The sequence below is a fragment of the Drosophila albomicans genome, chromosome 2R (assembly GCF_009650485.2).
Source record: "Drosophila albomicans strain 15112-1751.03 chromosome 2R, ASM965048v2, whole genome shotgun sequence".
Classification (NCBI taxonomy): domain Eukaryota; kingdom Metazoa; phylum Arthropoda; class Insecta; order Diptera; family Drosophilidae; genus Drosophila; species Drosophila albomicans.
Window position 1 is genome coordinate 18,956,121 of NC_047631.2, and position 12,193 is coordinate 18,968,313.

A 12,193-nucleotide genomic window follows, 5' to 3' on the forward strand; every position below is an offset into this window, starting at 1 on the left:
GAACCCCAAAAGTTTTGGCTTATCCTGGCGAAACCTTTTGTTGTCGCCCGCCCCTCATGGAATGGGCTGTGTTTTCAAAGTGACAAGAAGTTGGAGAGGAGGAAAGAATGCTTCATTTTTTCGGGATGCTGCATATTTTTTTTTAAAGAAGATTTACGTTTGATTGATTTGCCATGCTGGCTACTCGATTTATGCGTAACGATAAGAATTTTATGGTTTATCTTTGAGGTGTATGCCGTGGACATAAATTGTGACTGGCAAAGGAAAGCCAAAGAAGACGCATAAAAAACATAATTTCCTGGCCGAGATTGCAGCTGTGTGATAAGATTCCGTCGTCGTCAACGAATGAGCTTTTCATCATCATAATGATGGGCTTATTGTTTATTATTTGTGTTTACATAGAGACGAACAGAAAGAAAGACTGGTAGATAATTTACATACACAGACTGCTAGTTAGATTGTTATTCGGGGCTGCGATGCGACATTTATTAGCTGATTGCTCATACGCCGCGTGCGCCCGCTTGGAGCACCAATTAAATTTTCCCTTGCGCCAATGTCGGAAAAACTCGCAAGAGCCAGAGTAGCGAAGAAGCGAGACTCGAAAAGCACAAGCAGACAGCGCGACGACGACGACGACGCTGCCGCCAATTACGTTGACAGCAGAATTTAATAAGAAGCGGCAAGCGGCAGCGGCAGGCAAATGAAGTCATGAATGTGGAAGCTGCGACGTGTCAGAGCGAGACGACGCATAAGGGGGACAACAACAACAGCAGCAGCAGCAGCTGAGCAAAAAAAAAAAACAAAAACAGACGACAAAAAAAAAAAAAGAAAAAAAGCAAAAGAAATATCCAAAGTGGAAATGGACAAGCGACGGTTGTGGCTGCGGTGGCTGCTGCTGCCGCTGCTTGTTATAAAATGCTAATACGCGCAGCAAAAACGCTTTGAAGATTGAATTATTCAATAATAATTAGGCGTGCGAATGCGACAGCAAACAGACAGAGAGAGCGACGTCTCGCTCTCGCACAGCACACTGCACACTGCAAAACTCACCACACTGGAAACGAAACGGCGGCTGAAAAGAAGGCGGCGCAAGAAACACAACAAAAGGTAAATAAGAAAAAAACGACAACAACAACAAGCAGAGCTAACAAACTGCTGCTGTGCGAGAGAGCATAACCGAAACAGTTAGGCCAATAAAAATGGTGTCGCTGTATGCGGCGGCCCAACGCGTGTGAGCGAAAGCGCAAGAGAGCAGCGAGAGCAGCCGGTTTTCAGCAGCAACAGCCACCACCACCAGCTAAATACACCAAGCAGGTTTCTACGCGCGTGTGTGTGTGTGTGTGTGTGTGCGTGCGTGTGTGTGTGCTGCAGCAGTTGGCTGTGACTGCGCAGCTGTGGTTGCGCTGCCGTCAGCGTTCAGTTGTAGAACAGACGTGATCTCAAGAGGACGTGTCTCTCTCTCGAGTTTGTTTTTCAGAGCCGCCGACGAGAAGTCGCACAACGTGAATTTGAAACGCCAGAAACGCAACATCGCATACAGCAGAACGCGTGCGTGCGTGTGTGTGTGTGAGACAGTGTATGTGTTAGTGAGTGTGTTTGTGTGATGAACGAGCGAATTAATTAAAAGATAATCAAAACAAATTAACAACACATATTTTTACTGAGCGACCCGCCAAGTGCCAATTTGAACTCGCGCGCACTTTTTGACAGTGCAATGTTTTAACAACAACAACAACAACAATTAACAACAACAACAACAACAATAACAGAAAACGCATTTGATATCGCTGGCTTTATGTTAAAGTTGTCCAGCAACGCGACAACAACAGCAGCAAGGAGCACAAACAGCAGCAGCATCAGCAGCAGGAGCAAGAGCATGACAGTGACTGGACTGCGTCAAACGATGACCAGCCCGACGGTGCCGCCAACCACAACGCTGAGCAGCAGCTCCGGCAGCAGCAACAGCAACAGCAGCAACACGCTGACCTCCACCGCCGGCAGCGCTGCACTGCATCCGCTGTCGAGTCCCACATCGCCGTCGGCACTGCTGCTCGCCCATCAGCAACACTTGCTGGCCCAACACCAGCAGCAACAACAGCAGCAACAGCAGCAGCAGCAACATCAACAGCAACAACAACAGCAACATCAGCAAGCATTGCAGCTGGCTGCAGTGCATCCGGCGCCCCATCATCTGCACAAGAGCAGCTCCAGGCTGAGCAATTTCAGTGTTGCCTCGCTGCTGGCGGACACACGACCCCGCACTCCAAATGCCAGCGATGCGCCCACGAATCTCTCCAGCTCCGCAGCCACATCGCCCATCTCGCAGAGCAGTGCAGCGGGCACACCGCCACCGCCTCCGCCCGCCGTTGTGCCCACAGTGCCGCCCACGCATGCATTTCATCCCGCCGCCGTAGCCCATCACGCCCACTTGCTGCATGCAGCGCATGCGGCGGCAGCAGCGCACGCCCAACAACAGCAGCAACAGCATCAGCAGCAGCAGCTCGCGATGGCGCAACTGCGTCAGGCTCAGGCGCAAGCCGATGCCCGTGCCAGCTCCCCGCCCGCCTCCGCCTCGGCCAGCTCAACGCCCAGCTCCACACCCGTAACGCATGCAATTGGCGCCAGCTCCACGCCCGCCAAGAACGAGCGACATTCGCCGCTCGGTGGCAGCAGTCACACGGACTCGGAGTTGGAGTATGATGATGATATGCTGCACGAGCATGAGGGTGGTGAGCATGATGAGGAGGAGGATTCGATTGTGGACATTGAGGACATGAATGCGGATGATTCGCCACGCTCCACACCCGACGGACTCGACAGCAGCAGCAAATCCCTCGAAAGTTCGCATGGTGCCGCGCCTGGCTCTGGTCCAGGTGCTGGACAAATGGGCGCCTCGATTCTCTCGCCAGCTGCATTGGCCGCCAGCGGTCATGTGCCCATCAGACCGACGCCATTCACAGCTCTCGCCGCTGCCGTCGCCTGGGGCGGCATGGGAGGCGGAGTCCCTTGGCCGGGAGCTCGTCAAATGCCGCCTTTTGGACCGCCGGGTCTGTTCCCGGGACAGGGATTCGGAGGAGGTAAGCATCGATATAAAAATTACAAATTCAACTACTCTTTTAGAATGTGTGTCAACTTGCAATCAATTAAATAGCACAACAACTGACAATAGTCAAATATGTAGTCGCAATAATTTGAGCAAATATTTAATTAGTTTGCTTTCGTCAGTCTAAAGAACTAAACTACATACATACATATGTATATGTTAGTATAGTGTTTTATGTCTCTTTTATTTTGAATAGCAAACAAACAGTTTGGGAAGCATTTTAAAATGTTATGGAAAGTTTTCATAAATCAAGCATTTCAACAAATTTGATTTTCGCACAATTTCCAAAACAAAACAATTACAATTTGCTTACTTAATTATAACATTCTAGTTATCAGTATTTTCTAAAGTGTAGAAATTCTATTTCAATTATCAATTAATATTTTTATTGACTTTAAAAACTGGAAAATTCGATCCAATATTTCTAGATAGCACTTAAATTCACTTACGAAAATTTAAAGTAATAATAAAAAGTAAAAAAAATCATTAGCAATTTAGTTGATTCAATTGTGATTGTCAATTAAAATTCCAATATTCCACTCTAAGTATAAATTATGTCTCAGAGTTGTTGTTAAGTTATTTTCAAAACAAACTTCTGTCTCAATAATTACAACAATGTATTAGTAATTTATTGAAATAACTTCTATAAAGAGCAGCTTCAGAGAATATTTAGTTAGGAGTCACTAGCAATTCAGTTGAGTTAATAGTATAATTGCTTCTGTAAATCCAAATACTTTAATCTATAAATTTAGTTATATTCATAAATAAATTCAGTGTCTGTATCTATTCAATTCATTCGATGTTAATTGATATTAACAACTTAAACAAGCATTTCCACAAATACAATGAAACAGTGTAATTGGCTTCAGAGTGAATTGAGTTATTTTGGGAAATATCTTTACAGTTAGTCACTTATACACAGCACAGTCAATAAGCTGTATCAATAGATTGTTGTCTCCATTTTGTTAGTTTAATTGAATTTAACTGACCCGCGCCTCAATTGTCGACAGCATTTGCGATAATGGCTGCCATTGGCGGCCATCGAAGCTGCGGGTGCTCAACCTTTGCCTTTTCCCTTCCTCCCTCCCTGTTGTGGGGCTATTGCCTTCACCCCTGCCCTCTCTCTCACACACTGCTGTCTCTCTTTCGCTCTGTCTGGTGGCTGTAGTCAAAGTGCGTGGCAATTATTCCGTCGCTTTAAATAAAACAATGAAATGCTCTTGATTGCAATGAACAATAATCCACACAACATCATTATTATCATTTACTGTTGTTGTTGTTGTTCTTGTTATTGTTCGCGTCGGTTTTGATTTAACTCAATTGTCGCGTCTGCTTATTCATTATTGCATTGGCTTTTTTTTTTGTTTTTTTTTTTTTGGTGTTTTCCGGTCTATGTCAGCCCCCCAATATGCCACAAATTATACAAGTAGTACTTGTGTTATATGGTATATGATCATATATCTGACTAAACTGACTAGCCAGACTAATTGAAGCGAGTCTGACAGGTCTGGTCTGATTTGTAATCTGCATGCACAGTTCACACTTTTCTTTAGCATTTTCCAGCAAGAAAAACACTGACCAAGCGCTTGCAACACTTACTTGCAACTCTTGCTGTTGGTCACACCTTGTTGCAATTCAGGACATAGACTAGATGGAAAAAAAAGACCCTAAAAACTCCGACGGCTGACAGACATGTGAACTTTACCATTTGCCAAAGGGGCAAAAAACCTATCGCGAACTTTGCATTTCCGTCCAGCAACAATAACAAGTTGTTGCTGCTGCTGTTCTTTTTGCTCTGTGTTGCATTGTTTTATAAAGCTGTCAACGCTCAGACGCCCATGAGAGGCGCCACTTTCAACATTCAACATTAGCTCTTTTTTTGTTGTTATCCGATAATTAACATAGGAGCAGTCATGAAAGCAGCTGTAAATAAATATTGAATTGGAAATTGAGCTAACAGTTACTCATTGGAAATTAGTAAGTAAACAACAATTAATAATATAATTAGTTAGTGTTTTCCATAGTTAACAAATTATTGCATATTTAGTAAGTTTGCTTACTTAAAAATTTTTTAGTTTAAGAAACTATATTTCTGTTCTTATTTGCTACTGTGTGAATTGCTCTCATATTAAGTAAGAAATGAGCTAATAGTTATTTATTATCAAAATATTTTCATAATTTGTTCAAAGTATTTGTAGTTTACTACAGTTCATTTCCTTTCTTATAGCTACTATGGAAATTGCTGTCATTCAGTCATCAGCTATCCACACTTTATTAGCTCGCTTAAAGAGCCCATTCAAATTGTCTTTAAACTGACAGCAGCAGCCACAACAACAACAACAAGATCAAGAACAAAAAACTATTTCAAACATTTGCCGCTTATTTTGTCATTTGCTGTCAACTGCAGCTCCACTCACACACAGATACACACACACACACACACACATACACAGATACTTCTGCTTGCTGTGTACAACTTTATTTCATTTTGGCAGCTGTTTTTTTCGTATTCGAAGTCTCATCCTCAGCAGGTCTCATTAGCGCAGCAGGTTGCCTTCAACTCTCCCTCTCTCTCTACTCTACAACTCCCTCTCTTTCACTCGCTGTGTGACCTGTGCCGCTATCTGCAGTCGCATTATGTCAAGTGTTAGGTACTTAGTGCCTTTTTGAGGCTGTTCAAACGCAAAGTATCTTTGTCTCTCCAAATGTATCTGTATCTTTAAATGTATCTTTAACTGGCCAAGAACGGTAGCCCTTCGGTCTGCTTATCAGCGGCGCTAGTTTCATGTTTGCTTCATGGCTGATTCAATTAAATGGGAAATACCACAGGCTGGCATCTTAAATGCGCCTGCGATTAGGGAGCACAGAACACACACAGGTGGTGTTGCAACGTTGTGTGAGGCCATTGGAAGAAGATGCCTTCGTCATGGGTTTATGCTTTTGCTGTTGAGGGCCATGGCAATTGATTTACATTTACGTGCAGTTAAAATGCCTTCGGCGTTGGCTTCATAATTTAACTAATTGCAAAGCGCAGGCAAGTCACGTACTTTATGGCAAAGGAGTGTAGGCAAAGGGTTAAGAGGGGGGATTTCTCTTGTTTCTTTTTTTTGTTTTTTTTTTTTTGCTAATGCAGCTGCAATTCTTGGCAGCCATTATAGAAATTAATTTTCAAGCTGAACAAACGAGCAACAACTTGGGAGTCATTGCATAAACACAAACAACAGAAGCAGCAGCAGAATACACACACACACAAACACATACAATCTGTGGGAATGAGATAGAGAGAGAGAGAGAGAGCCACAACTGGCAAACTGGTAGGTGTGGCATGTCAGCTACGCCCACCTAAGCACGCAATTTTTATTTGCAGCCAGGCAGCAATTTAAACGTTGACAGACGGCGACAGCCGACGGCTGGGCTGCTGCTGGGCAAAAGAGGTGAAAAGAGTAGAGAGACGAGTAGGAGGGGAGAGCGGGGAGAGCGGGGAGTTTGCATGCGTTTTAACACCATTCGCAAGAGGCCCCAAGCGAAGACGCCAAAAGCCAAAAGCTAAAATAATATTTGCATTCTGCACGCCATCTAACGTGCATAAGCTGTACTAAATACACACACACACACACACACATAGTTGCATGCCATGCACTGCAGAGCAGAGGGGAAAAGCAGAGCGGGGAGGGAGGCCACTGGGTTGAGGTGTGCTGGCGCAGACATTTTGATGTATGTTTTGGTAAATAAAATTTATTTGCATTAAATTACCAGGCCAGACAAAAGCCACGGGGCAAAGAGTGTGAAGTGGGGAGAGTCAGAGAGGGGGGCACGAGGGGTGTCTGCCAATGACTTGCATATGTGGTGCCGCAAGGTGTTGCTGGCGCAGACATTTGGTTATTTCATATACTGTAGACACATGTTGCCAGACAACGGCAAACATTTGCTAAATGTTTGTAGACAATTGGTAGTTCAACTAATTTGACTCACTGTGGCGCTCGCTCTCTCTCTGTCTATCTCTTTCGCTCTCTTTGTGTGTGTATACAGCTGAGTAATTAAAGTAAAAGTGGGCAGCAGAAGCTGCGTGTTTAAGGCATCGTGTGCCCAACCCACATGAACTGCTCTCACCTCTCCCTCCCCCTCCCTCGACTCGTTATCGTCGCTTATCTTGCACAGAGGCAGCCATTGCTGATTAAAATATGCACCTCAATGCCTCCACATTCCACATTGCAAGTGTTCGCGCTGGACAACTTGGGGCCAACATGCAATGCGACAAGATTTGTCCACTGATCGCGCCCAGTTCTCAGACTTATCTAAGGCAGCCGGTTTTAACACGCTCTTTGCTAATTAATAGGCTCTAATGTGGAGCGGAGCAGCGGAGTGGAAAAGGAAGAGGCTCACTAATCAGGTTTACAAATTAGAAAATACTGCGCGACATAAGAATAGGGTATTCAAGTTAGACTGATTGATGCAGGTCAATTCCAATTAAACGTTTCACTGCGATCATCAACATCATCATGATCAATTGCATGCTTCTCCACCTACGTATTTGGTGCTAATTAAAATCCTTCATTATGAAATCAGCTGCTCCAATCAGCAGAGGCAGACAGAGAGCAGCTCTATCCCCATAGCAGTGGCCGTTTGACCGTAAGCGTGTAATTGCATTAAACCGAACCATTTGACTCGATTTTTACTCCAATCGATTGCAAAATGATTTTCACTACACAAACCTGTGTCTGTCCGTCTGGCGGTCTGTCCGTCTGTCTGTCCGTCTGGTTGCCCTGTCGTTGTTGCTGCCTATTTGGCTATGCGAAAACGCTTTAATGAAGAATTAATTGCCACCAATTTGCAGCGCAAATCAATCCAAGCGTTGTCACCGTTGTCGTGTCGTATCGAGCATGGCCATAGAGACATAGAGAGGCCTCTATATCGCGATACGATACGATATACGCGTAAATTTCACAATTGCTGTTTGCCGTTGTCGCTGCTGCTGTTGCTGTTGTTGCTGATCGAGTCTTATATGTCGTCGTCTACAATACACCGGAGAACTCAAATTAATTGAAAATCCATTACAAACATAGGCTAAATGTCACAATTGGCGTTTGTGGCATGTATTTGCACTGCCAGCGGCAGCGGCAATGGCGATGTGGCGATGGCGACGCTGGCGACGTATTGCCCCAGCCACAGTCACAGCCACAGCAACGGCAACATGCAGCAGCAGCAGCAGCAACGAGCAACAACAATGGCAACAACAATGCCTATAAAAGCACAAAAAGGCGAAAACAAGTCTCGCACTCTGGTTTGGACGTGCGTGGTCGCCTTCCCCTCTTCTACTTCTCTTCTCTTCTCAGTTGGATCTGTTGCAGGTTATTTGTGCAACAGGCAGCCGAAGCCATTGGCTTAGTTGATCCGGCAACAACGTAGAGGCGGGAGGTGGATAAACGAAGCTATTCAATTCCACTTGCTTTAGTTTTACTTCGTTTTTTTTTCTTTTGCTTTGCTTTGGCCTGCAATGGAAACCGAAACCCCATTCCAGCAATTTAGCGACAAATGAGCAATTAATTTTGAAATAAATGCAAAAGACTGCAAATACGTATAACTAGTCGAGAGCCAGAGAGAGAGAGAGAGAGAGAGAGAGCGACGATCGGGAGAGAGTGCGAGATTCGGATATTATAGAAATGATTATTTTTATGAGGCGAGTTAAAGGCATGTGACAAAAGCAGCCAAAGCTGTAAAACTTGACCGCATCGTTTATATGCTAATTTGGCAACTAATTTATGGCCATCACAACAAGAGCGACAACAACAATAAATATACCTACATATGAAAAAAACAGAAACAACAGAATATACAATATATATTTATGTATATTTATAGATGCAATGCGACGTCGTCGTCGTTGTCGTCGTCTTGGAGTCTGTAACAAATTTCTCAGTGCTGCTGGGGCGCATCATGATCATGATGATGATGCTGCTGCTGTTGACGATGATGATGATGATCATCGTCTTTATCTCGGGTTTTCACATTTCGTTTCACCTTGTTAGGCCATACAAAACGCTTTTACGAGAGACTGCATTCAATATACAACCAACACATACAGAAATATAATGAAATTATATGCATATTATTGATGCAGCAACAACAACAACAACAACAATAACAGCATCTGGGGAGATAAGCGCCCAATCTGTACGATCGAGCTTGGGGCATTAACATAACTCTGACATGTCACACTAATTACTTAATGAGCTGATCAGCCCCAACTTCGTTTCCCAGATGCAAATGCAACCGTCCGAAATCGATGATTATTAGTTTTAGGACTGGACACATGTTTTCAGTTGACATTTATTTGTTTATCGCTCGGACATAATGTGCCACAAAATAAATGTGAGTGTGTGTGTGAGTGTGTGAGAAACTGTTGCAACTTATAATGCGCTGCCAGACGCGTTGTCTAGAATTCCAACTCGAATCTGGCTGCCTGGGAATATTAAGAGATTTACAATATACAAAATTCCTCTGTCCTTTTCCATTGTTGTCGTTTAATGCATCGTTTGGCAATGCATAAAAAGCAATTACTACACAACAATTTTTGGTTTGTCACTCGGCAATTTCAATTTGTGTAATTATGCGTAAAATTAAAGCGTTGCATATCATTTGGCTTGGCTCTTCAATTTGATTTCCCTGCTGCTGAACGATGTCTTCGTTTGCTCAGTTTGTCGGCTAAACAAAATGCTCCATAAATTACGCGTGCCTGTGCGCCTTCAGACATCCGAGTTGAGACACTGGCGACTGACGATCAAGTACGGATACGATACGGGTTGCCTGCTGCTGCTGACTGACCCGGGGATGCATCTTTAAAATGCCATTTGCATCTTTGTGGCTTGGCGCTGGCAGCTCCATGGCAAGCTCATTACTTTCATTAACAACACTCCAAGCGAATGCCACAGGCGCACGATGAACCAGCAGCTGCATCTGCCCTCCAGAATCCTCTCTCCCTCCCCGATCCCTGCCTGATCCCTCCCTTCGCCCAACTTCAGCGGCTGCTTTATAAGGCATGCACGTTTTTTGCTTTTGCTTCGTTTTGTTTTGTGTTTTTTGTTTTTTATCCTCGTCGGCTGTTGTCTTGGTCTTTGTTTGCCAAAACAAAATGCCCAAATTAAAATTGTTTTACCAGTCCGCCAGAGAGAGAAAGAGACAGTCCAAGAAAGCGAGAGCGAGAGAATCGAACTGGGGACATTGCATTTCCCGTCGCTGTTGCTGCAACTTCCAATGCGACTGCGCAACTGCTGCTTTGTCTGACAAATAGTTTAGACAGCAAATTTATTGGCCACTTAAAGGAGTAATTACCGTTTGCTGTAGACGTTGCCGTTGCCTGTGCCGTCGACTGCTGCTGCCGCTTTTAGCAGTGACAAGGCCAAGGACAGACAGACAGACGGACAGACAGCAGTTGACAGCATCTCATTCGCTGTTTCAATTGTATGCAAATCTTTGCGGATTTAGTTGCTTTTAATTGGCCTCAAATGACACGAAACTAATCACGTAATCAACATGAAACTAATCAACACTTTTCCACTCTCTCTCTCTATCATTTTAGATGCCAATGAACCACCACGCATCAAGTGCAATCTGCGCAAACATAAACCCAACCGCAAACCCCGCACTCCCTTCACCACACAGCAGCTGCTCTCGCTGGAAAAGAAGTTCCGAGAGAAGCAATATCTCAGCATTGCGGAGCGTGCCGAATTCTCCTCATCGTTGCGTCTCACCGAGACGCAGGTGAAAATTTGGTTTCAGAATCGACGCGCCAAAGCCAAGCGACTGCAGGAAGCGGAAATCGAGAAGATCAAAATGGCGGCTCTGGGACGCGGGGCGCCGGGTGCACAGTGGGCAATGGCCGGTTACTTTCATCCGAGTCTGATGCATCTGGGATAAGTAGCGGCCAAGTTGGTGTGCGCTCCAAAGTAACACGCCAGCAAAAAATACAACAAAGAAAAAAAACAGCCAGAACTTCAACCAAATAACTGAGCCACGCCCTCGGCCCCAGCTGCCAGCACGCCCCCTAACAAAGAAAGAAAGAGACGTGCTTGCTTAAAGTAAAGAAAAAAAAACCCCAAAATTTTGCTGTGATGTTAGCGCATTTTATTTTACGATACTTCCAAATGTTGTTTAAAATGCACTCTGTAAATACTGTAAGCATAGTGAAAAAGAAGAGATGCAATGGAAAGCGAAGACGAATAGAGAGAGAGAATGAGAGTAAGAGGGAGAACGTTTCGATAGCGAACTCTGTAAATATCAAAGCAAAAGCAAGCGAAAAATGTTTCCTAATTGTACATAAAATTAGCATGTAAACCTAATCAAGAATTCTTAAAAGCCAATTTGCGTTTAAGAATTGTTGCAACTAAACTACTGTATAGAATTTCAAAAATATTTAAATTACAAACAAACAAAACAAGAAAAAAAAACAAAAACAAAAACGAGCGCAATGACATCGTAATTCATTAATTTATTTGTGAAACTCAAGTCAATAAACATATAAAATGAAAATCGATCCAAGCTTAAGCCGTAAATGATATTTGATTGTATTGTATTTTATATTAAGTCTAGTTAAACGAAACAAGAAAAAAACGCATGTATTTAAAAAATACCTTTAAGGAACTTAACTAAAAATCAGCTATAACTATGCCGTTAATTATACATTAAACCTAATATATAATACACAACCCTATATAAATATATAGCTCATACATTCATATTAAATACTACCATATAGTGTTAATCCTCTGTAGTTGTTTACACTTAAATCATAAAACAAAAAAATCCCCAGAAAAAATCTCAAAAAAAAAAAAAACATTAAAAAAATCAACAAAAAATCAACCGAAAATATATAATTATACGAAAAATTTAAAACGAATCTTCTTTTATTTAATTGCATAGCAACAAACTAAGAATATTTTTGCCCCGATCTCATAAAAATATACATGTTGTGTATATATATGATAATATAGCTCGTCTATTTCTGAATGATGTAAGCACTCAGATTTGCAGGTTTGAATGAATTCACACAACCTTTCGAAGCAATTTGTTTGTCGGAATTAGCCAGATCTGATA

The 12,193-nt window shown here is 43.2% G+C and overlaps 1 protein-coding gene across 1 annotated transcript; it reads left to right on the forward strand.

Moving 5' to 3' along the window:
- The first annotated feature begins 1,750 nt into the window (after positions 1-1,750).
- On the forward strand, positions 1,751-11,972 carry LOC117575388 (muscle segmentation homeobox). Its single transcript, XM_034259563.2, has 2 exons — positions 1,751-3,077; positions 10,680-11,972. The coding sequence occupies exons 1-2, from the start codon at positions 1,796-1,798 to the stop codon at positions 11,015-11,017; spliced, it is 1,620 nt and encodes a 539-aa protein (XP_034115454.1). The 5' UTR covers positions 1,751-1,795; the 3' UTR covers positions 11,018-11,972.
- The last annotated feature ends 221 nt before the right edge of the window (positions 11,973-12,193 follow it).

What these genes read in the sequence shown, in the direction of transcription:
- LOC117575388 (XM_034259563.2), top strand. Translation starts at nt 1,796, where the DNA reads ATGTTAAAGTTGTCCAGCAACGCGACAACAACAGCAGCAAGGAGCACA. An exon ending in GGGACAGGGATTCGGAGGAG is followed by an intron (nt 3,078 to 10,679) that starts GTAAGCATCGAT and finishes CTATCATTTTAG; the next exon opens with ATGCCAATGAACCACCACGC.